The sequence below is a fragment of the Papaver somniferum genome, chromosome 5, assembly GCF_003573695.1.
Source record: "Papaver somniferum cultivar HN1 chromosome 5, ASM357369v1, whole genome shotgun sequence".
NCBI lineage: Eukaryota > Viridiplantae > Streptophyta > Magnoliopsida > Ranunculales > Papaveraceae > Papaver > Papaver somniferum.
The window spans coordinates 155555548-155577469 of NC_039362.1; the positions used below are offsets into that span (position 1 = coordinate 155555548).

The 21922-nt window shown below is 37.3% G+C and overlaps 3 protein-coding genes and 1 non-coding gene across 4 annotated transcripts; 2 read left to right on the forward strand and 2 right to left on the reverse strand.

The window, feature by feature from the left end:
- The first annotated feature begins 1494 nt into the window (after positions 1-1494).
- On the forward strand, positions 1495-2448 carry LOC113283301 (thioredoxin-like). The gene is made up of 2 exons (XM_026532510.1): positions 1495-1856; positions 1995-2448. The coding sequence occupies exons 1-2, from the start codon at positions 1616-1618 to the stop codon at positions 2309-2311; spliced, it is 558 nt and encodes a 185-aa protein (XP_026388295.1). The 5' UTR covers positions 1495-1615; the 3' UTR covers positions 2312-2448.
- Positions 2449-3141: 693 nt separating this feature from the next.
- On the reverse strand, positions 3142-4773 carry LOC113278009 (NAD(P)H-quinone oxidoreductase subunit O, chloroplastic-like). Its single transcript, XM_026526958.1, has 6 exons — positions 4460-4773; positions 4303-4358; positions 4037-4102; positions 3891-3932; positions 3510-3569; positions 3142-3412 (listed from the first exon to the last, which is right to left on the reverse strand). The coding sequence occupies exons 1-6, from the start codon at positions 4710-4712 to the stop codon at positions 3383-3385; spliced, it is 507 nt and encodes a 168-aa protein (XP_026382743.1). The 5' UTR covers positions 4713-4773; the 3' UTR covers positions 3142-3382.
- A 139-nt stretch (positions 4774-4912) lies between these two features.
- Positions 4913-7262, forward strand: LOC113283302 (probable gamma-secretase subunit PEN-2). Its single transcript, XM_026532511.1, has 2 exons — positions 4913-5214; positions 6737-7262. Exons 1-2 carry the CDS (start codon positions 4926-4928, stop codon positions 6895-6897), a joined length of 450 nt encoding a protein of 149 aa, XP_026388296.1. The 5' UTR covers positions 4913-4925; the 3' UTR covers positions 6898-7262.
- Positions 7263-7440: 178 nt separating this feature from the next.
- Positions 7441-7514, reverse strand: TRNAE-UUC. Its single transcript has one exon. It is a non-coding gene; the product is annotated as a tRNA-Glu (tRNA).
- Between the last annotated feature and the right edge of the window lie 14408 nt (positions 7515-21922).

A 21922-nucleotide genomic window follows, 5' to 3' on the forward strand; every position in this document is an offset into this window, starting at 1 on the left:
AGTTATGCAGTTCACCATGTTTGCTTTTACTGCATAACCAGTTATGCATAATAAGCTACGCAGTTCAGCATAGTTGCTTTTACTGCATAAGCAGTTATGCATAATAAGCTACGCAGTTATGCATAGTTGCTTTTACTGCATAACCAGTTATGCATAACAAGTTACGCAGTTATGCATAGCTGCTCTTACTGCATAAGCAGTTATGCATAGCTGTTTTTACTGCATAACCAGTTATGCATAACAAGTTATGCAGATACTCTAAGCAATGCATAACAAATCATGCAGTTAATTTTTATATATGTGCATAATGATTCATGCATTATTTATTTTGGCTTCATAGTGTTTTTTTAGATGTTATGCATTAAAACAATAAGTGACGCAGGGAAGGCGTAAAAACCCTTTTATATGCATAACTACTTATGCAGATAACCTAAACAATGCATAACTTGTCATGCTGTCAATGTTGGATCTGCATAAGATGTTATGCATTAAAACAATAAGTGACGCAGGGAATGCTTAACAAAAACAATAACACTTCTTATATGCATAACAAGTTATGCAGATACTCTAAACAATGCATAACAGGTCATGCAGTTATTTTTGGATGGTTTCTGATGAATCTGCTACTGTTGATGGTTAGGAGACGGTGGAGGAAATCGATTTCTGATGGTTTTTGGTGTAGGGAGACAGTGGACGAATTTGTTCCTCTTCTAGTTTGTGAGAAGATGAAGAAGAAGGATGTTGGCGGTTTTCATCTGAAGAGAGAAGGAGAACGTGGTTTTGTTGAGGAGACGGAGAACGTGCAGTTACAAAAGGGTAATTGGGTCAGTTTCAATTAAAAAATTAAACTGTCCATTTGACCCAGACGAAACTTCTACCAGTCCATATGTCCCAGAAAACTTGTGTTTTTGGCTATATAGCCCATTTCCTGAATTTTAATTCCGTCACTACACCCAAAAATGTAAACAGTAGGTCTTAGCACAACCCCCGGTAATTCATTTTTCTCAAAATATTCTTCAAACCAGGAACAAGCCATGCCTGCTGTTTTAAGATGTAATGCAATGACAAATATATATATAGTCTTCTAAGAATTTAAATTGTAACATTCTTTGTTGCTGATTATAACATCTTGGCAGCGTTGATTTTTGCAATTATACATTGATTTTCTGGCAAGATAATATACTTCAGGAGTAAAACAACTTACCCTCTCCCGCACCCAGCAGTCAGCACCCTACACTAAAACAGCAGGCATGGCTTGTTGGCCCTGTGTGGCTGTCTCGGCCAAGTATCCCTTTACAAATATCACCAACCACCCATGCGCCCTCAAAGGCCAACGCTAGAAAGCAAATAAAAAAGAAAATAAATAAATGGAAATGAAGAAAGAAACAAAATAAAAGAAACTCGGGATAAATCTCATCCACACGCACTTTGGGCATTTGAGCACCTTACAATGCAACAGGAATATCCACGAGAAAAATTAAGCAAGAAATGTAGAAAAGAAAGGAAAAATAAAAAATTCAATGATTCTTCTTACTATCTGAACCTCACGTCCTCCCACCTTCAATCTTTTCTTAGAAAATAGAAGTGAGAAGAGAAGTAGTTCTACCAATTAAAAATGGCTTTGGAAATCGCAAGTCTTCAGGTGAGCACCATATCTAGCGTCAGAGCTTCTCTTGCTCAACATCAAACTTCTTTCTTGGTTTCAAAGGATAAGCTTAGCTGCAGAGGATTGAAATCTAACACTACTTACAGTACTTTATCTCTTTCAACTTCCTCTTCTCCCTTTTCACCCTCCGGTGGTCATGCCAACTTCCGCAACCTTAATGTTGTCTGCAAAGCCAAAGCTGTTGATGAAGGTAATCTCTATCCCTCACTCTTGATTTAGTCACCTGTACACTGACTGCATTGTAGTTTATCACAGTAGTTGCTCTCAGTAGATTTTGGTGTGACCACTTTTTTCATATCCTTGGTATATATAACTGAATATGATGCAGTTACTGTGGTGAACGATACGACCTGGGAGGATCTGGTGATGAGTAACACTACAACCCCAGTTTTGGTCGAGTTTTGGGCACCATGGTGTGGACCTTGTAGAATGATTGCACCTGTAATTGATGAATTGGCCAAAGAATATGCAGGAAAGGTAGTCTGTTACAAGCTCAACACCGATGATAGCCCAGGAGTCGCTACGAAATTCGGAATCAGAAGTATTCCCACCGTGTTGTTCTTCAAAAATGGAGAGAAAAAAGATAGTGTCATTGGTGCAGTTCCAAAATCTACATTAACTGCATCCATAGAGAAATTCATATGATTTGTTAAACAACAACTAGCTATCGAAAACTGTTAATCTCGTTATTATCTCCATGAATCTTATATCGTCTTTCAGAAGTAAATAGTTGTAATTAATTGAAGCAAGTTATTACTATATGATTTGTTTTTTTTCTTTTCTGCCTGGTCTTGTCTCCAATGTTAAATCTTAATACCTGCCTATTCAGCTTATACAATATCCTCAAAATTGATTAAGGTGCATTGCATTGCCTGTAAATGCTGTCATTCAAGATCGTCGTGCTCAAAGATTCTTTATTTGGAGGTAAGATGTAATCCATGAGTTAACAATGTAGCTTGGTGTCCCATACCCAATTTGTCTCTGCAATTTTCCGAGGCGCAATTCTCAGAACCACAAGTGCTTCAGCTGTCTAAGCTCGCACCACCAAGTGCAAACAGCAAAAATCTCTTCAGATTGGCAATTGAAGACTTCGTTTTCTCTCTTAACTATTATTGCATCCCATACTGCACAAGAGGTTCAACCATGCTATTTAATTCACAAGATTAAGGGAATATGAACACAAGAGCTGTGCAAACTGATTCCTTTTCATTGTATAAAGGGAAAAATAACAAAATTGTCCAACAAATGCACCTTACAAGCTTATTCGCTCGAACTAAGCCTAACTCTCACTTTCTGCTATAGCAATGGTTCTTCCACAATCGAAGATTCCTGAACTTATTCATCTCTAGCCTACTCATAATGCTCGTATGCCACCAAGTGCACAGGCCAAGTGCTCCTTTTTAGTTGCGCAAGAGTATTTTGTGTTTAGATCCAGAAATTTGCAAAATGGATAGTAACTCTTCAATTCATCTCTATGTAGGTAATTGAGCACTTAGATATCCCGAACAATGCAATGAAATACAGTATGATTTAACATTATATACATAAGCTCTTTCATGAAATAGCACTGACTTTTAGTACATATAAAACATACTGTAAATTTGTTTAGTCTACTACAGCAATGTGAACTTACGCAAATACTGCAAACTCTCTGGCATAATAAATTGATCAAAGAGAACTCATGCGTGGATCCAGCATTCCGAGCTCAATATTCTTTTACATTCTCTCATAATCAAGCTTATCCGACTGCACATGAAGCCAAATTGGTCATTACAGCTTAAGAAACACTCAGTAGTGCTTTAAACCGAAAGTCATCAAAATGGTATTGCAGTTTTATAAGCACCTTGATGAGCATGTCTGTAGGAAGCCAAGCTGGTGCAGTTGGGATCCCAACCCAAGCAATCTGTAAGCCACACGGTTGTCAGTTAAGACAACGGAAAGCAGTGTTTTATGATTTCGGAAAATTCAGTCAGTCTTACTTTCTGCAATTTTAACTATGACAATATGAGGTCTGACAAAGTGCAATTGCCAATGAGGCTCAATTTCATAGCTTAAGCATTTCAGATTCTCTACTGTAACCCTTTTGGCGAATTCAGCCCAACATTTATCCCTCCCAAATGGAAAAGAAATTACGATAGAACATTCCAGCATGGAGCTCATCAAAGTGATAACCGCAAAAGTGAAAGATTCAGAAGTCAGGATTATAATAAGTACTATAACTTACAAGAGCATACTCTTCCGTGTCGAATAGTCGCAAGTCCAAAACCTAAGAGTATCATATTGAAAGATGAGCAACAAGCAGTTAGTAGGCATATAAAGTTACTATATATGAGCAAAACTTCCAAGGAAAGGCCTTTCAGAATAAGTTACCTCGCCACGGTCTTCATAAATGTAATCTAAGCCTGTGTAATACGTTGGATGTCCAACTGACAAGTACTGCAGAAAGAAATATAAACAGTAGCTCAAAACAAGTTCAAATAATTGCGTATAATCAAGGATCACAGGTCTAATTAGCACAGATTTGACATACTAGTTCATCAAAATGAAGTTCTCATGAAGGCGAATGTAGGACTGAAAATGTCAAATTCCATTGTAAAAGAACTGAATTTGAGACTTTTGAGAGAAAAGGGACTCACATTGATACTATTGAGATACTTTTCCTTGACAACCCTAACGATTTGACCTTTCTTCACTGCAAGTAGATAATTTAGCTAATCAATTCAATAAACTTCGAATTAAGATTTGATCAATTGATAAAAGAAAGTTAAGAGAAGTTTTAAGGATGATTATTACTAGAATAAACAGGCTTCTTTGGTAATGGCTTAACCTTCGGCGTCTGAGTAGAAGTAGTAGAAGCAGTCTTTTGCTTGTCAGCCTCAGCAGAATCTGCTACTGCTCTAATAATCAATGATGATGACGACGATTTCCAAGATGTTTCAGTAATCATTCTCAGTTTGTTCTGATGATAAGGAAATGTAGAATTGAGACATGACAATGAATTCCGAGACAGAGTTACAGAAGCAGCAGATGAAGAAGAGAATGCCATTCCAATCCACCCAATTTCCTGTTCTTTTCTTCACATCCTCTGTTTTTCTCCCAGAGATAAGGAAAAAAGAATCAAAAATCTCTCTCTCTTCGGTTGGGTTTTCATCACCCACTTTAAAATCACGTGAACAAAATCTCCATTTTTGGGTTTCATTTATAAAGTCCCAGCCACTGAGCCAGACGGCACAAAAATTTGTTCGACAGAAAGAGAGAGATGGAGAGGGCAGATGAAACGGGAGAAAGAAGGAGTATAGGGGAATTAAGATCATCGGCGGCAGCAGCAGAAGCAGGGCTAATCAGACGACGGAGAACAAGCAATCAGGCACCAGTAGAAGTATGGCCAACAATCGATGGACCTTTAGGATTAACTGAAGAAGAGTCGTTGAGTTATGCTCGTAACTTCTTCAAATTTGGATTTCTTTTGCTTCCATGGCTTTGGGATGTTAATTGCTTCTATTTCTGGCCTGTTCTCACTACTTCTTCCTTCCCTCGTATTCGCCAGTGTAAGTCATTCTTATTATTCACTTTTATTAAGACTTCATTTGATTAGGGTTCATATTTTAGGTTTTTGTTGGGTAAATTGATATCTCGGAATCGATATTGCTTTATTCTTGATACATGTTATTATGTGAAGATCCAATTTTATTACTGAAAGGAATGTGGATAAAGATGTTGGGTTGAAATGGATTAATAGCTGATTTTATGATAATTAACATCTGAATCTATCAAATTTTACTTCATTTTCATGTCTTTATTGGTTTTTTGGATTAGGATTGTCACTGCAGGAACTCGCATAAGTTGCTTCTGTTAAGCTTGGTGGATTTAGGTAGTTAGTGTTCCTCAAATAGGATACGATTGGTGTCTGAATTGATCAACAGGTACTTATAGAGAAATAATTCATGATAAGAATGGTGATCTTGAGGGGAAGTAACGTGGAAGGAATAATTAAGGGGATTTTCCTTTTATTGCTTTTCGACGTATAGAAGCTAGAAATGTAGGTTAGTAGTATGAACGTTTACATGACTGTTAAATTAGACTAAGACTAAGAAAACCTAGATGCAAAAATGAATAGTGAATACTATGATTATTGTGCTACGGAAATGAAGACATAAATTTCCCTGGATAGGTGGTAGAAATGGATCACGGGACAAAGTAATAGTAGGTGTTTTTGTCAATCTGAATTCTGGTATGCAATTGAGGATGATGTTATTTCCCGGGGATCATTTTCAAGGATTTTTTATTTGAATACTGAAATTTTAGGCTCTTTTGGTTGTCAAAAGTTTCTGTGAAAGGTGTTTATTTCTGAATCATGAACAAATATTATCTGGTAAAGTTTGTGTATCTTCTTCAAGATGTTAAAAGAAATGAAATACCTATTAGTATAATTTTGGAAAGTCCCCTTAGTATTACTTTGTTGCCTCCAGCCTAATCACTTGCTTACGCAAATTGTATTGCAGAGTACTAACTCATAATGTGATGAGAAACAGACCATGATTCTCTCATATGCACTTACTAGTCACCCGCCAAAGGGGAATTAGTGATTTGTAATACAATGATCATAGCATGAATGACAAGGATGGTTAGTTCAAAATGCATTTGGGAAATAGAAAAGGTTAACTTCCCCCTTCATCCTGTTGGTCAAAATTCTGTCGCACTGTACAATGTCATACTGTTGGACATTTCAACTTTATAGACTGACTCACCCCACCACTCAAAAACATAGGGTATGGCACCATCTGCGCTCAATTGTTTTCACTCCTCTACATACAGTTAAGTAGCTTGCTCTTGGAATTATAGTGATGGAATACCCGAAACATTTCTATGCTTTTGACTATCATTTCAGGGTGGCAGTGGCTTCCGCAGCCACTTTTCAGGGATACATGCATTTGGAAACACGGTTTGGGGGAGTTTCTTTATATAATAATAATCATTTAGCAGCTTTCCCCGAGCCCCATCTCTTCATTCAGCTTCGTCCGTACCGTTATCTAATGCTGTACCTTGTTATGTTGACTCTTTTGCTTGCAGATGTATTCAGATCAGCAGTTGGATTTTCAATATTCACTGTGCTGCTTTCTTCCTGGGCTCTCACATTTGCGATTGGAGGAGAGCATCTATTTGGCCCTGTGTGGGAAAGTCTTGTCATGTACAATGTTGCTGAGAAATATGGTCTCACGTCTTGGAGCTAGTCAATCACTTACATCTTCCCACTAACGATTCCATCTTGCATGCTGAAACATCACTTTTCTGTGTATAGTAGTAGGTTTCTTTGAGAAAGGCAGTGGCTTCCCTTTTTCTATTACCAGTATATGTCTGGGTGTCTATCTATAGTCTGTTATTTTGGGTGTAGTAATCCTGGTGTTTAACCAGTATATGTCTGGGTGTCTATCTTTAGTCTGTTATTTTGGGTGTAGTAATCCTGGTGTTTAACCCGATATGTGCAACTCTATATGTATAGAGTCGTCTTGATTCTTAATGATCACCCATTTATTAACTCTTAATACAACTCTCTATGAGGGTATCAGATTATCTCATTTGAGATATTTCTTGGATCTCCATTTTTTCTTCGACCTTAGAAAATTCTCAAGAGCTGTTCTAGATCTGGTTCTTTCCCAGATAAATATGCTTGATTAACTCAGTTTAAACCAACTTAATTTAGCTATTTACTAATTTTAACTTCAAGGAAGTTTTCAATTTGCCGAGCTTATCGACTTGCCAAAAGAAAAAAGTTTTCCCATTGCCGGGACTTGCACCCGGGTCGCCTGGGTGAAAGCCAGGTATCCTAACCGGGCTGGACTACAATGGAGGTATGGATCGATGGGTACATAAAATGCTATTCTTGCCGGAGGCTACGTCTTATGGGGTGAGCAGCTAAATTGGCGATCCACGTCAGCTAGGACAACTACGTAAGTCTTATGGGAGTGCTAGTCTAGCAGCCCACATCAGCTGGGGCCACCGCGGTTCAACACTTTAAATCTCAACCGTCATATCTGACTTAAATCGCCCAGCACTGAATCATTCCGCGAAATGGTGGTTTTCCCGCCGCTGAATGATTCAGCGTAACTATCTAACTGCTAGTTCACCTGCGAGCAATTCCTAGGAGAGAGAACTAGTGTTAACAAATAGACAACACTTTTTTTGTGAATTGTAACACATTTCTGCTAATCTAGCAGCTCAATCTAGCCCATAAAACTTAGCCTGATGGTTACATGAAATGCTATTCTTTCCTGATGGTGTTTTCTCAGTTTTGGAGCTTGGAGGTATGGATGGATGGTTACATGAAATACTATTCTTGTCTGATGGTGTTTTCTCTTACCTAATGGTGTTTTCTCAGTTTTGGAGCTTGAAGTAGTTAGGCGGACATTGACTTCCCGATTTAAATTTAAATACCGGATGCAGACCAAATTACTTTTATAAATAATCATAATTTTTACATCTTTTTTCTTTCCGTTTTGATATTACCAGATAAATTGCTTTATGAGACATTACATCATGAGAGTTTTCTTCTGCGAAAAGGGTGAGAGTGGATCTCGCGAATTTGTCATGAATTTGGCTACCCCAATTCTGGTTAAGACAGCCAGTCGTTTAATTAGTTAATTATTTAGCATTTAATATTAATTGTAATTCTGTCTTATGTTGTTATTTATGTCTGTGTGTCTCACACGTGATGTGGACGCTGGTAGGTGAGATTAAGGAATATGATGCCATATTTGTACCTTGGATTGGTTATCAAATTATTAATCAAAAAGCTCTTATCTTCTTCTCTTCCATTTCTCTCTACCTCAAAGAGTTGTTCCTGAGCCAACTTGTAAGGTAGATTGTTACAATTGGTATCAGAGCACTGGATCTGAGTGTCCTGTGAACAAGGGTTAACCAAAAACTATTTCGATGATCTTCACAAAAAGTTTGATACGCTGATGAAAAATCATGAAGAAATTGTTAAGAAGTTTGATGAAGCTCGAGGTAGTATCTCAAATTCATTAAACATAGAGATGCAGTCGATAGAGGAAAGAATCTTTAACAGACTAAAAAATGATGGTGGAGTACTGCATACCCCTCACGGATTTCACTTTCCGGACCAATCTTTGAATGAAGCAACAATGGAGGTAACCGTCAAATCTTCAATCAATTTTCTAACCCTCATAAACCGAAGGTAGAGTTTCCTAGATTTGATGGTAACAACTAACAACCCTATCTCTTGGATTAGAAAATGTAATTTTTTTTCCCAATTACATGTTATGGACGAGGAACAGAAAGTTATGTTGGCTTCATTGTGAGGGTAACTCAGATACATGGTTTCAGGACTACCAAGAGGGGAAAGATATTATTGTATGAGAAGAGAGTTTGTTGTGGATATCAATTTCAGATTCCAAGAGCTATGACATGATGATATAGTGGGAGAGTTCAATAAGCTGAGTCAACAGGGTATTGTGATAGAGTACCAAGAATTATTTGAGGAGCTTGCTAAAAACAAACACTTAACCGAAGATTATTTCACTTCTAGTTTTATGAGTGGACTAAAGGAAAACTCAGGCTAGCAGTGGAAATGTTTTCTCCAACTAGTCTCAAAAGGCTCTGTACTTAGCTAGGATGCAGGAGACCATCCTGGAAAACACTGCTAGGAAGGAAAAATTCCCAAGTTACCACCCATCTCCATTCCTAGCAAAAGCAGTAGAAGCTATGTAACATCACCAAAGACCAACTCTCCTTCTCCCAGGAGTAACACTAGCCCAAGGATATCACCAATAAGGAAACTAACTTATACTGAAATGAGAGCTAAGAGAGAAAAGGGGTTATGTTATAACTGTGATGATGTCTATACTGAGACATAGATGTATTAAGCAGCAATTGTTCATGTTGGTTATGTTCAAAAAGAACCCAATCCTGGTGATGAATCGTTTTTTTAAGTGGGAAGAGGCGAGTGCATCTCTGACCAAAAATCTATTGAGGTTGTTCGCTCTCCAGAGCTATAAATTTCTCACTTGGACAATAGGCGTAATCATAATATTGATGTCGGTTTTTTGGAATTTGTGACTGGTGGTCATGAAGCTCTTGATAATTACATGTCGCGGTATTCCCAGTTTTCTCATCCTCGTGTAATTCATGAAAAAAATTCTTCAACTGGCTCAAAAGGAGACAAACACCGTGAATGACCCATCAACGTGTCTTAAGTTTATTATAAGTATTTTCACTCTCTTATTGTTTCAAGGTTTATGTAGATTATATAAGTTTATTAATCGTCTGTTGTTTAATTCATAATATAAAGATAACTTAAGGATCCTTGTGAAAATGATGTGTTGCGCGAGAGATAAAGAAGAACCCATGTCGGTTGAAGAAAAAATAAAGAACATTGACTTTGCTAGCAATGCTGATAATCAAGATGCCACCTAGATGTTCCATTAAGCAAGTTTTTAAGTAAAAAGGTCTCGTAGTTGTGGAGGAAGATCCCAGGGAAGTAACGAGGTGATGGTTCTAAACAAGGTCGAGTTCGTAGTGGGGGTACTGGTCGTGGTCGTGAAGGAGAAGATATTGTATTTTAGTTTTTAGACACCCATATCAAGGATAATGTTTGGACTAACATTTATTTATGTTTGCTTGTTATGAAAACATTTACTTTGTGAAGTTTCTAGTTTTTGAATGAATGATTTGTTTAGTTAAATTTTGATTGTGATAGTTATGTCAAGGTTTTATTACTTGTACTATGACAACCAAACTACGGTCGACATCTTTTTAATGTACATGACGATGACCCTAACAATATAAATTTTATAGTTACCAGAGTTGTCATGGTATTAGATTACGATCATGACGACATTGGGTTAGCCGTCATTGTGTCAAACCTAAACCATGTAGACATATTGTGCAAAAACTTGACCCCTTCATGAGGAAAATATCCAATTAGTCGTCTTGGTAACAACATTATGATCATGACAACTGTTTGGTAGTCGTCATTCTACAAAACTCAAACTATGATGACCAAAAATGGATGAGTTTGACTTATTCCTGAAAGAAAAAATCCTTTTAGTCGTCATAGTAATAACATTACGATAATGACGACTATATTATAGTCATGATGTATAAAACTGACAACAATTTCTTAAATATGACACCTTCTTGGATGTAGACATCCTATTAGTCGTCAAGGTCATAACATTACGATGGTGACGACTTTGTGATAGTCGTCATTGTATAAAACTATAACCATGACGACCAAAGGTTCTTAAATTTGAGCTCCTCCTGGATGCAAAATTCATGTTATTCTTAAAGATAATATCATTATGATCATGATGACTATCGGTAGTCGTCAACCATGAAGACAGGTTCAAAATTCAAGTACAAGTAGAGTGTGTTAGAGCACTTCTCGGTCGAACTCGAAAGCGTTGCTATCTCAAGCTTGTTTGTCAAGTTTAGTTTCCAAAACTATAAGTCTTGATTCCTAGTCTACTTATAACTAAGTCTCGGATTAGGATAGTAAGTGTAGTTTAGCTTTAGACCTCACGACATTCACCGAATGAAGACGAAGAACTACTCAAGGGAACTTGTGTAACTTCATAAACAAAAGGTATGTGGAGACTTTAACTCATCTATCACTCAAAAGTATATCTACTCTATCTCCTATTTGGGACAAAATTCGTATTGCTATATAGACTTCAATTATATAGATTTGATATTTCGAGCCGAGTTTATCTCGCTTATCTATTTCTCGAAATATGTGTTAGTAAGCTTTCGCTTTAACCCAAGTTCCTCTTTTATTCTTGACGAAAGTCAAAAGATTATCATGTGAAAATCTCCTTGTAACATCTTACATGATTTGTGTGAGACAGTCATTTGATGTAGACTCGGAATGTTTCGTATTGATATTCGATCACTTGAAAATTGCTTTGCAGCTAATAATTTATGTCAGCCAGCTATTGTCGTCTTCCAAGAATGTTTCAATGATTGAAATGAGGGTTTAGAACATGTAACCATGATTGGATATAAACATAGTGTGTATTCACATTTGTGTAAAGTCCAAAACCGGGAACCATGGTATGCGTACCCGTACACGTACTGGTTGGTTATTGGAAGTCCGGGAACTAAGTATGCATACTCGTACACATACTGGCGGAAGTTCAAGTTCCATGAATTTCTGTTGGAGTTTGGAAGTGTAGTGTGGTATGCGTACCCGTACGTATACTGGTGTAACTAAACTCCGTCCGGCTACTTAGGTATGCGTACCCGTTTGCATACTTAAGTAGGTTATGTTCTAAAATCGGTTTGTTCATGAATTAATATATTTATATAATAAGGAATGAAATCTTTTGCAAACCGTGGCTATGATGTTCATGAAATGATTCGAGTGAATCAAAATCTATTTTGCTCCAATTGTGCCTTATATATTTCTATGAGAATATAAACAATTGAACAACTCTCTAACTGTTTTCACATGAGTCATTTGAACTAGTTGTGATGAAGATGAATAAGGTTGATATGAAAGTGCTCATATGGCTAACCATTGGTTAACTATTGTTGAACCAACTAAGTGTACACGTTTAGGTATGGTCACCTTTATCTAAATGATGGTACATTTCATTTGTATATAAAAAGCTAAGTTCAATATAACGGTTGAAAGATATTAGCTTGAATCTAATCAGGTTTTCATCTAACGGTGAATATTGAATGCTTTGTTGCCAAGGTAACGTTGACTGCAAACCCTGATTTGGAGACTATATAAAGGAGAACTCTAGCAACTTGGAAACCTAATACCCACACCTCCTATGTGATACTAGTTGCGACTAGAGTCGATTCTCCTTTAACCTTAGGATTTTCCAAAACCCTGTAGGTTAACGACTCGAAGACTTCACTGGGATTGTGAAGCCAGACCCAACTATTTTCTCTGTAGTTGCGTGTTCTGATCTTGCTGTTTGCTATTGTGATTGAGTACTATCTTCTTTAAGATTTGCTCGAGATTTATTCTCCGAAGGTGATAGACACATTTTTGCGTCTAATTTGTCCTCAATGTCAGTATTGTTGGAACTCTATTTTTGTACTAATATTGTGTTTTTATGTATTTTTAGGAAATAAACATTTTTGGAAAATTTGGCTCGAAAAGTTGATTTTGGCACCGGAGGACAAGTGTTATTCGGACTCTCGCTTTTGGATAAGGGGTAACCTAATTACTAAGGGGCACCCCCAAGACACCTTCTTCTTAAATTCAAATAAACTTTTTGGCGGGAAAATTGGTTCATCAACTGGCAGAATTTCAATCGAAAAAATGAAGGTGTTGTGGTGCGATTCAATGGCTCAAACTTGGTAGGAAGATGTGATATAGCTTAAGCAACACATTTTGGGCATCGAATTAGATCGGAATTGGCTGGAAAATGCGTGATGATTCACACACCCAAAACAGAGCACGTGTACTGTAACACGAGCAAAATTGAAGTTCTTATGTGCATGGAGGAGCTCTACTAGCGTTGAAAGAGTGCTGAGACGTGGAGAAGGCTAACTAGAGCGTGCAGGATCAAATCTAACGTGTGTAGAAGCCAAAAATGGAAATTATTGTTAAATATGGGCAGAAAAGAATAATCGAATTAAATAGAAAATATACGCAATCAATGGTCGGATTTCTTGCTCCAAAACACTATAAATACAAGTATCGGTCATTGGGAAGAGGCTGTCGAGAGTTTGGGGAGGTTTGGAGGCGAGCAGAGAGGCGCAGGAGGAGTTGCAGAGAAGTTACCTACTGCTGCTGCCATTAACACGCCTGAAGAACACACTTACCAGAACCGTCGTTTTCCAGCAGTCTTAAAACAGCAGAGACAGCGAAAGTGGAAGCTAAGTATCGTTGTTTCTGTTACATTAGTGGTAAAGTATCGTTGCTTTCTGGACGCCTTCTGTGGGTCGCAGATTCACTGTTTTAGTTCTTCTTTATCTTTTAATCAACTTTTTGAGCTATAAAAATGTATTTTGAGAACATGATTAATATGAGTATCTAAACCCCAACATTGGGATGATGGAGGAAGCCGTTCTTTACGCATATGATAATTATATTAATTCTTTTTTGACTACTTGCACTTTTTATTGATCGATTTATGATTTTTCTTAATTGGTTGTGATATCGTATGATGATGTATGCTTGGTCGTAGTGCTTTTGATGCGTCATGCTAGTGATATACAATAAATATTCTAAAAATCTACCTTGGCAAGAATGAGAGTCCTTATGATTTGAGCTATAATTGTTTCGAATAAATATATGAATTGTGTGAATGATTAATGGTGGAATCCTGAGTCCTAGTGTCTCTTGATCCTGTGACAAAAATTTTGTATATATTTTTATTTTCTAAAAAAATTATCCTTCACAAGTCCGAGAGTTTGAACCTCATTACTATAACCACACAGAAAATCTAAAATCATTTTGGCGCCGCCGACGCGGATTTGTGCTTAGGTAGAATTTTTAGGTTTATTTTTTTTTATTATTTGTTCCTTTTTACTTTGTCTTTTTGTCTTTGATTTACAGGTTCGAAGTGGAGCACTAAGGACTTGGAGAGGAAAAAGCTTAAAGCGAAAAGCGAAAAGAGAAGAAAAAAGGACAATTTTAGGATTTAATTTTTAATTTTTAATTTTTTTAGAGTGTGTGAGGAAAACTGTAATTTTTTTATTTATTTATTTTGGACTTTGGACTTTAAACAATTGGACTTTATTTTTTTTAACCCTACGGAAGGGTATTATTATTAAAAATAAATAAATTATATAAACTGTGTGCAAGGAAGGACGACGATTACTATATCGTCTCGGCCCCTCGGGTTCGCACACGGCATAGGAGTCGTGGCCCGAGTCGACGAAAACGGTTCATCGCCCGTCTGGTACGGGAGGTAAGTCCAATCGAAACACCCGCGAATCTCCTGCAAGCGGGTTACTGTCTGCCTTAAGGTGATAATTGTTTGAGGACGAACCAGACTGTCTTTATTTTCCTAGTAAAGGGCAAGGCCTGGCCTAAACAAGATAAGGGTTCGGATTTCATCACCGTTCCCTTCTTGCCCGCCTTAGGAAAACGAAACCTAACGCGAACCCAAGCTTAAAATTTGGAATAGAACGAGACTGATAGGGTAACGAGCTTAACAGGAAACTCGTTCGAAAAATATTGGTTGCTCTTTAAGCACACTCCAAAGTTCATGATGGTTTCTGTGAGTTGAATGCGTGACTGCGCCGCCTTGTGATAGCGGTGAGGCCTTGGGTATCAAAGCTCCACTGAGCTTCCCTCGCCTCAATTCAACTTACTTTGACTCGGATTGATTCCAGAGGGGTTTTCTCAAATTGCAACGAATTCCCTTTCGAAAGATAGAAGCTGGTCTAGAAACAATCTAAGTGGAGCCATCATGCTTTTTGTTTGCTAGAAATATTTAGGTTTGCTTTGGTGGAGTCGAGTCGGCCTTGTTTGTGATTGTATAGAATCCCTCTGTAGTTTATATTTCTTCGGTGATGAATCCTTTTCAGGAGACGCCACCTGAGATGACGTTACGAGAATATATGTCTAGAAATTCTCGTTATCAAGAGACGTCTTCGGAAATGACTCTTGGTGAATATATGCGTGGGCAGCGATATATGGATACTCCAACTTTTATTGAGGAATCACCTCTAACGATCTATGAGAAATATTATAAACATAGACCATGTAGTTTGGAACAAAGATTGAGAATTCTTGAATTTCAAAAATTGTATCATGATGATGAGGATAGTGATGATGAAGAATCTGAAATATGTGGGAATAGTGATCAGGAATTTGTTACCCCAGTTGAGCCTTATAATGATTATATTATTTCTGGTTCAGATCCTAATAATTTTAAAAATTGTTCACCTATTCAAAAGGACGAGGATTTGACTAGAGATACCCCCGTTTCAGACGATGTAGTATGTCCTGTTTACGAAACCGATGATGGTTTAGAGGAACCAGTTTATCTTGAGATCGAGTCAAACGATTTAGAAACAATAGTCTTAGATGAACTCGTAGAGATTAGCGAGGATGAACCTGACTTAGAAAAATCAATTGCCGACCTAGAAATTAGGGAGGTTATGACCAGTCTATCTAGAGACGCCGAAAACTCTAAGTTTGGGGGTGAGTATCATTCTCCATGTGCTTTAAATCTTAGTAAGGTCCCTCACTTGGGACTTGACATCAATGCCTCACCCATCTTACGAGACTATCTTCGTACTCGTTTTCCAGAACCTAATGATATCCAGGAAGAAGTTCAGTCGTTAGAAACCCATCCTCTGGTTGATGTGGTTTTCCCAAGCTATGATCCCCAGATTGAATTTGTTTTCCCACCAAATAGTTTTCTTCCAACTGTGGGAACGTTTATATTCCAAATGTGTCGAATATTAAGTTGTGAGACTAAACCTAAATGCCTTAGGAAATTAGAATCGATACATTTGCTTAAGAATGACCACTATTCTCACTGTGGTCAATTTTGTAAGTCATATCTGATTGACTTAGAGGATCCGCAATTATTTAGGTTATTACTTTGTGATTCCAAGTTCTTATTTGAGTTTTTCCAGACTCTAGGACCTAATAATTTGGATCCAACCTATGAAGAAACGCAACCAATGAAAATATTCTATTTAGACCCTTTCATAAAACCTGAACCTGAACCACAATTAGCGATAGTTATCAGTAAAATAGGTAAGGGCATGCTAGTGTTGTTCATTTCGTTGGTTCACTGTAGTTTCCTTTTGTCAGCTCTTTTTGGTTTTAAAGACCCACAGTTATTCCGGCTACTGTTATACGGTTCGAGTTGACTAAACCTTTCCTACGTCTGGCTGAAGACTTTAAACTTAGCACTTCTTGGGAGGTAACCCAATCTCATGCAACACGGTAATATCTTTCCTTAACTCTTTCGCTTCAAATGGTAACAGTTTCTCCTTGTTCATGCTTTTAGTTTCATCTTTAGAACATTGAGGACAATGTTAGATTTAAGTTTGGGGGTATGGGAGAAACTTTTTAGTTGCAATAAATAAACTCCAGAGCCTAGAAATTTACGCCTATTAAGGATAGCACTAACCAATCTAAGTGGATGGAAACATTTTTGTTTTAGGAGCTGAGGAACCAATCTGACTAGATGGAAACATCTATTGAGTCTATTCATAAAAGCACAGAGCTCAGGTGTTAGAATTAACATGATAGTTTCGCCATATCTCGTCGAGTCCTTTTCACTTTCTATTTTTAGTTTTCTTTTATTTCAAGTGATTTGGTGTGGCACACGATTCAAGTTGTTACCTTTGCTAGGGTGAAATAGAGTGACTGAGTTACCTTTTCAAAAAAAAAAAAAAAAAAAGACCAGACCAGTTAGACCAATCGGAATAAGTATTAACACTTGGATAGCAATATGCGTGTGTTCTCCCTGTTTCAGTCGCCTAAGCAAGCGTGGAATGCAGGATCCGTGGGAACTATCGTGTAATCTGCTGACAAGAAGCATGCGCTTGGATCAAAAAAAAGATCTATTCATGCCGTTAAGTTAAAAAAAAAATGGTTATTGTTATGTGTAGTCAACTGCTGGTTCCCTTGTATTTGCCAGTTTGTTGATCTAAATTTAAGTTATTGACCACTGGTTCCCTTGTATATGCCAGTGTGTTAATATTAGTCAGACTGGTATCTCAGTCATTTAGGTTAGGTTCATCTTGGCAGAGGCCTTCAGACAGATATGGGAAGCACCGTTCGCTTTTCAACCATCTACATTTTTCTTTTTCCATCTTCTTAATCTTTTCATGTGATTAGTCTGACTCCGAGTATGATGTCCATCGTGAAACTATCTTAGTAGAGCTCTGTCACTTATATGAATTTTAGTATGCTTGAGTGCAAACTCGTGTACAACAATTGGAATTTCGCATCAGGGTTCTTCCTCTTAGAGTCAATAGTTGTATGCCAACCAAGGAGGTTCTTTAGTGCTTTCCAAGGTTCTGCGTAGATAGCTAGGGTCTGGAGTATTGGTTTTTGTGGGTACACCTCTGATAAACCCACCCGAGATTAACGCGGTCACTTTTCAAGAATAAATTTGCTCGAGGACTAGCAAATAATAAGTTTGGGGGTATTTGATAGACACATTTTTGTGTCTAATTTGTCCTCAATGTCAGTATTGTTGGAACTCTATTTTTGTACTAATATTGTGTTTTTATGTATTTTTAGGAAATAAACATTTTTGGAAAATTTGGCTCGAAAAGTTGATTTTGACACCCGGAGGACAAGTGTTATTCGGACTCTCGCTTTTGGATAAGGGGTAACCTAATTACTAAGGGGCACCCCCAGGACACCTTCTCAAATTCAAATAAACTTTTTGGCGGGAAAATTGGTTCATCAACTGGCAGAATTTCAATCGAAAAAATGAAGGTGTTGTGGTGCGATTCAATGGCTCAAACTTGGTAGGAAGATGCGATATAGCTTAAGCAACACATTTTGGGCATCGAATTCGATCGGAATTGGCTGGAAAATGCGTGATGATTCACACACCCAAAACAGAGCACGTGTACTGTAACACGAGCAAAACTGAAGTTCTTGTGTGCATGGAGGAGTTCTACTAGCGTTAAAAGAGTGCTGAGACGTGGAGAAAGCTAACTAGAGCGTGCAGGATCAAATCTAACGTGTGTAGAAGCCAAAAATGGAAATTATTGTTAAATATGGGCAGCAAAGAATAATCGAATTAAATAGAAAATATACGCAATCAATGGTCGGATTTCTTGCTCCAAAACACTATAAATACAAGTATCGGTCATTGGGAAGAGGTTGTCGAGAGTTTGGGGAGGTTTGGAGGCGAGCAGAGAGGCGCAGGAGGAGTTGCAGAGAAGTTACCTGCTGCTGCTGCTGCCATTAACACGCCTGAAGAACACGAAGAACACACTTACCAGAACCGTCGTTTTCCAGCAGTCTTAAAACAGCAGCGACAGCGACAGTGGAAGCTAGGTATCGTTGTTTCTGTTACAGTAGTGGTAAAGTATCGTTGTTTTCTGGACGCCTTCTGTGGGTCGCAGATTCACTGTTTTAGTTCTTCAAAATCAACTTTTTGAGCTATAAAAATGTATTTTGAGAACATGATTAATATGAGTAGCTAAACCCCAACATTGGGATTATGGAGGAAGCCGTTCTTTACGCATATGGTAATTACATTAATTCTTTTTTGACTACTTGCACTTTTTATTGATCGATTTATGATTTTTCTTAATTGGTTGTGATATCGTATGATGATGTATGCTTGGTCGTAGTGCTTTTGATGCGTCATGCTAGTGATGTACAATAAATATTCTAAAAATATACCTTGGCAAGAATGAGAGTCCTTATGATTTGAGCTATAATTGTTTCGAATAAATATATGAATTGTGTGAATGATTAATGGTGGAATCCTGAGTCATAGTGTCTCTTGATCCTGTGACAAAAATTTTGTATATATTTTTATTTTCTAAAAAAATTATCCTTCACAAGTCCGAGAGTTTGAACCTCATTACTATAACCACACAGAAAATCTAAAATCAGAAGGGCAAGATTGAAAAGTAGTCACAAACATCTTCATCTCATCATTTGTGATTCCACAATATCTTGTCTCGTTAATCGATTAACATTATTGTGAGTTGATTGATAATACTAGGCTGTTCTTCGGGAATATAGGTCTGGTTTATCAATTGGTTCTTATTCACTTTGACTTATCAAAAGACGGAACAAAACTCGTAGGAATATCTGTGGGAGACAGATTTATCTACTCAATGGACTTTTCTGTGTGATACAGATTTTTTTATCAAGTCTTCAACTTTGGGTCGTAGCAAATCTTAGTTGTGGGTGAGATCAGCTAAGGGAATCAAGTGTGCAGAATCCGGCATGGTTCAAGAGGCGTAAGGAACGCATATGTACCTTGATCAGTGTGATATTGGTTAGGGCTCAACTACATTCCAGTCCGAAGTTAACTGGTAGTAGGCTAGTGTCTGTAGCGGCTGAATACAGTGTGGTGTTCAAATCTGGACTAGGTCCCGGAGGTTTTCTGTATTTGTGGTTTCCTCGTTAACAAAATTTTATGTTTATGTGTTATTTCTTTTCCGCATTATATTTGTTTATATAATTGAAATATCACAGGTTGTGCCTAAGTTTAATCAATTAGATAATCCAAACTTTGGTAGTTGATATAAATTGATTGACACTTGGATATTGGTTTTTGATACCGTCCAAGTTATTTCTTATATCACTCAGGCTCGCAAATTCCTATTTGTTTGATTGCGGATTGAATTGAGAAATTGAGATATAACTCTTTGATATACTTTTCTTAAGATTGAGTTTGACTGTCTATTTGATTCTCTTGAAAGTATATTGGAGTTAGTCCATACAGATTTCTAAGCGAAATATTGGGTGTGGCTGTTAGACCCCCACTTTTTCAATTGGTATCAGAGCAGGAAAACACGTTTAAGACCTCATAAGTCTGTGTTTGTAGCGATCTGACTCTATGGAAAATAGTGTTATCTCAGATAAACGCATCATCAGAAATAAAAGTTTTGTTTCCATGAAATCTATTAAATAGAAAGATTTATTAATATCAAATATAGATGAACCTAGTGTTCCAACGAAACAAACGTGCATTGACAAGTATCTTCCCAACTACCTTTCTAAAGAGTCTGACTCTGTTGATGAAGAAGAAGCAACCAAAGAGAGTGAAATGATTCTAAACCTTGTAAAAATCCAGGCTGATAGAATCAATAGGTTGAAACACAACTTCAATGCACTCATCGGTGTAGTAAAAGATCGTGACTCTAAATTAAAGGCTCTTAGCGAAGAAAACACCGATGTTTGCTTCTCACGAACCTTACTCGAGGTGAAACTCAAGAAGGATGCCTTGAAAATTGAACATCTTTTGAGTAAACTCTCCATTCAAGGACGTTCTAAAGAGTCCACTATACCAATTATTTCCGTCACAACTGAAAATTCAGTTCCAGAAGCTAAATCGCAGTCCCTTCCGATTTGAAAAGATGTGCCTATATCTTCCTCTAATCAAGGAATCTCCACATCACACGGAAGGAAGAAATCTCCCAATGATTGTGTTAAGTTTGTTCACTCTACTCACTCAGGTGATCAGAAAGTGTGACTCTTTTGTGATTCAAAAGGACATGTTGAGCAAATGAGGAAATCAAGGTTAAATGACATTTCTATTGTTCGACTTCAACACACCTTAGATTTAATTCTCAAAGGTGTAACTGACATTCGTATGTCTAAACTAATTGGTCTCAGTACTCACCCTGTGAATCCTACTAGGAAAGTCAGTTCGATTTGTTCCTCGAACGTTCATGCATGTAACAGTAATCTAAACACAATTCGTAAAAAAAGAGTTCAAGGATCTTCTTCAGATAAAAAGAGAGATACTGTTGTTCTTGATGCGAATAAGGTTTCAGGAGAAGGAATGAAAAATAGAGGCATGAAAGACAACCTAAATTTGATAATTGAAGGATACAAAGAACTCATCAACATGCTGTCGAATCCCTCTGATCAAAATCCTTCAGGTAAGAATCCATACTATGCGTCGTATTTTGATGATAGTGAGTTTTATGATAACTTTTCGCATCAAAACGGTTTTCCTCCAAAGAATAAGAAAAAGAGGGTTAATGGAAAACAACATTCATTTAATGAGCTCAAGGCTCATACTTGTGCTAATTAATCACAAGGTTGAAATCTCACTCACAAAAATTCTGGTTGAGTGAGATATGAGTTTTCTGATTAGTTGAGCTATTTTCTTATCGTTCATAGCTAAACTTTTGTCCACAATCAGCTTTTCCTAAGTATTGTTTGTGTCTTGTGAGTCTCTTCGTGTTTTTTTTATTCCTTAATTTCGAAGAAGTTTTTGTTGCAACTATGTTGCCTGCTACTCTTGTGCTCTAAATTTTTTCTTAGTGGAGGTATAAAATTTATTGATCCAAAACTTTGTGAAAGGAAATCTTCACGTAACAAAATTACTGTTTTGCCTTACCTTGTGAAAAGGTACGTTACAGTGCTGGTTTTGTTTGTCTTTTGGGTTCAAGCTGTGTTCGTACGGGTTCCCATAACTTACTTGTCATGAACTGTTTTTAGAAACCCTAAATACCTAAGAAACCATTTAAATACCTCACCCATTGAGTCACGTAAGCATACTCTAGGTTATTTTTTGTTAGAATGTCTTCACCTTCTCGCACTGGTGGTTTTGCAAGAGGTTTTCTTGATAAAGGTATTGGTTTCGAGTCCAA

Excerpts from the sequence above, each read along its gene's own strand:
- LOC113283302 (XM_026532511.1), top strand. The coding sequence starts at position 4,926 with ATGGAGAGGGCAGATGAAACGGGAGAAAGAAGGAGTATAGGGGAATTA. Across the intron at positions 5,215-6,736 it reads CTTCCCTCGTATTCGCCAGT|ATGTATTCAGATCAGCAGTT; the intron begins GTAAGTCATTCT and ends TTTTGCTTGCAG.
- LOC113283301 (XM_026532510.1), top strand. The coding sequence starts at position 1,616 with ATGGCTTTGGAAATCGCAAGTCTTCAGGTGAGCACCATATCTAGCGTC. Across the intron at positions 1,857-1,994 it reads AGCCAAAGCTGTTGATGAAG|TTACTGTGGTGAACGATACG; the intron begins GTAATCTCTATC and ends AATATGATGCAG.
- LOC113278009 (XM_026526958.1), bottom strand. The coding sequence starts at position 4,712 with ATGGCATTCTCTTCTTCATCTGCTGCTTCTGTAACTCTGTCTCGGAAT. Across the intron at positions 4,359-4,459 it reads AAAGAAGCCTGTTTATTCTA|TGAAGAAAGGTCAAATCGTT; the intron begins GTAATAATCATC and ends ATCTACTTGCAG. Across the intron at positions 3,570-3,890 it reads ACACGGAAGAGTATGCTCTT|ATTGCTTGGGTTGGGATCCC; the intron begins GTAAGTTATAGT and ends TGTGGCTTACAG.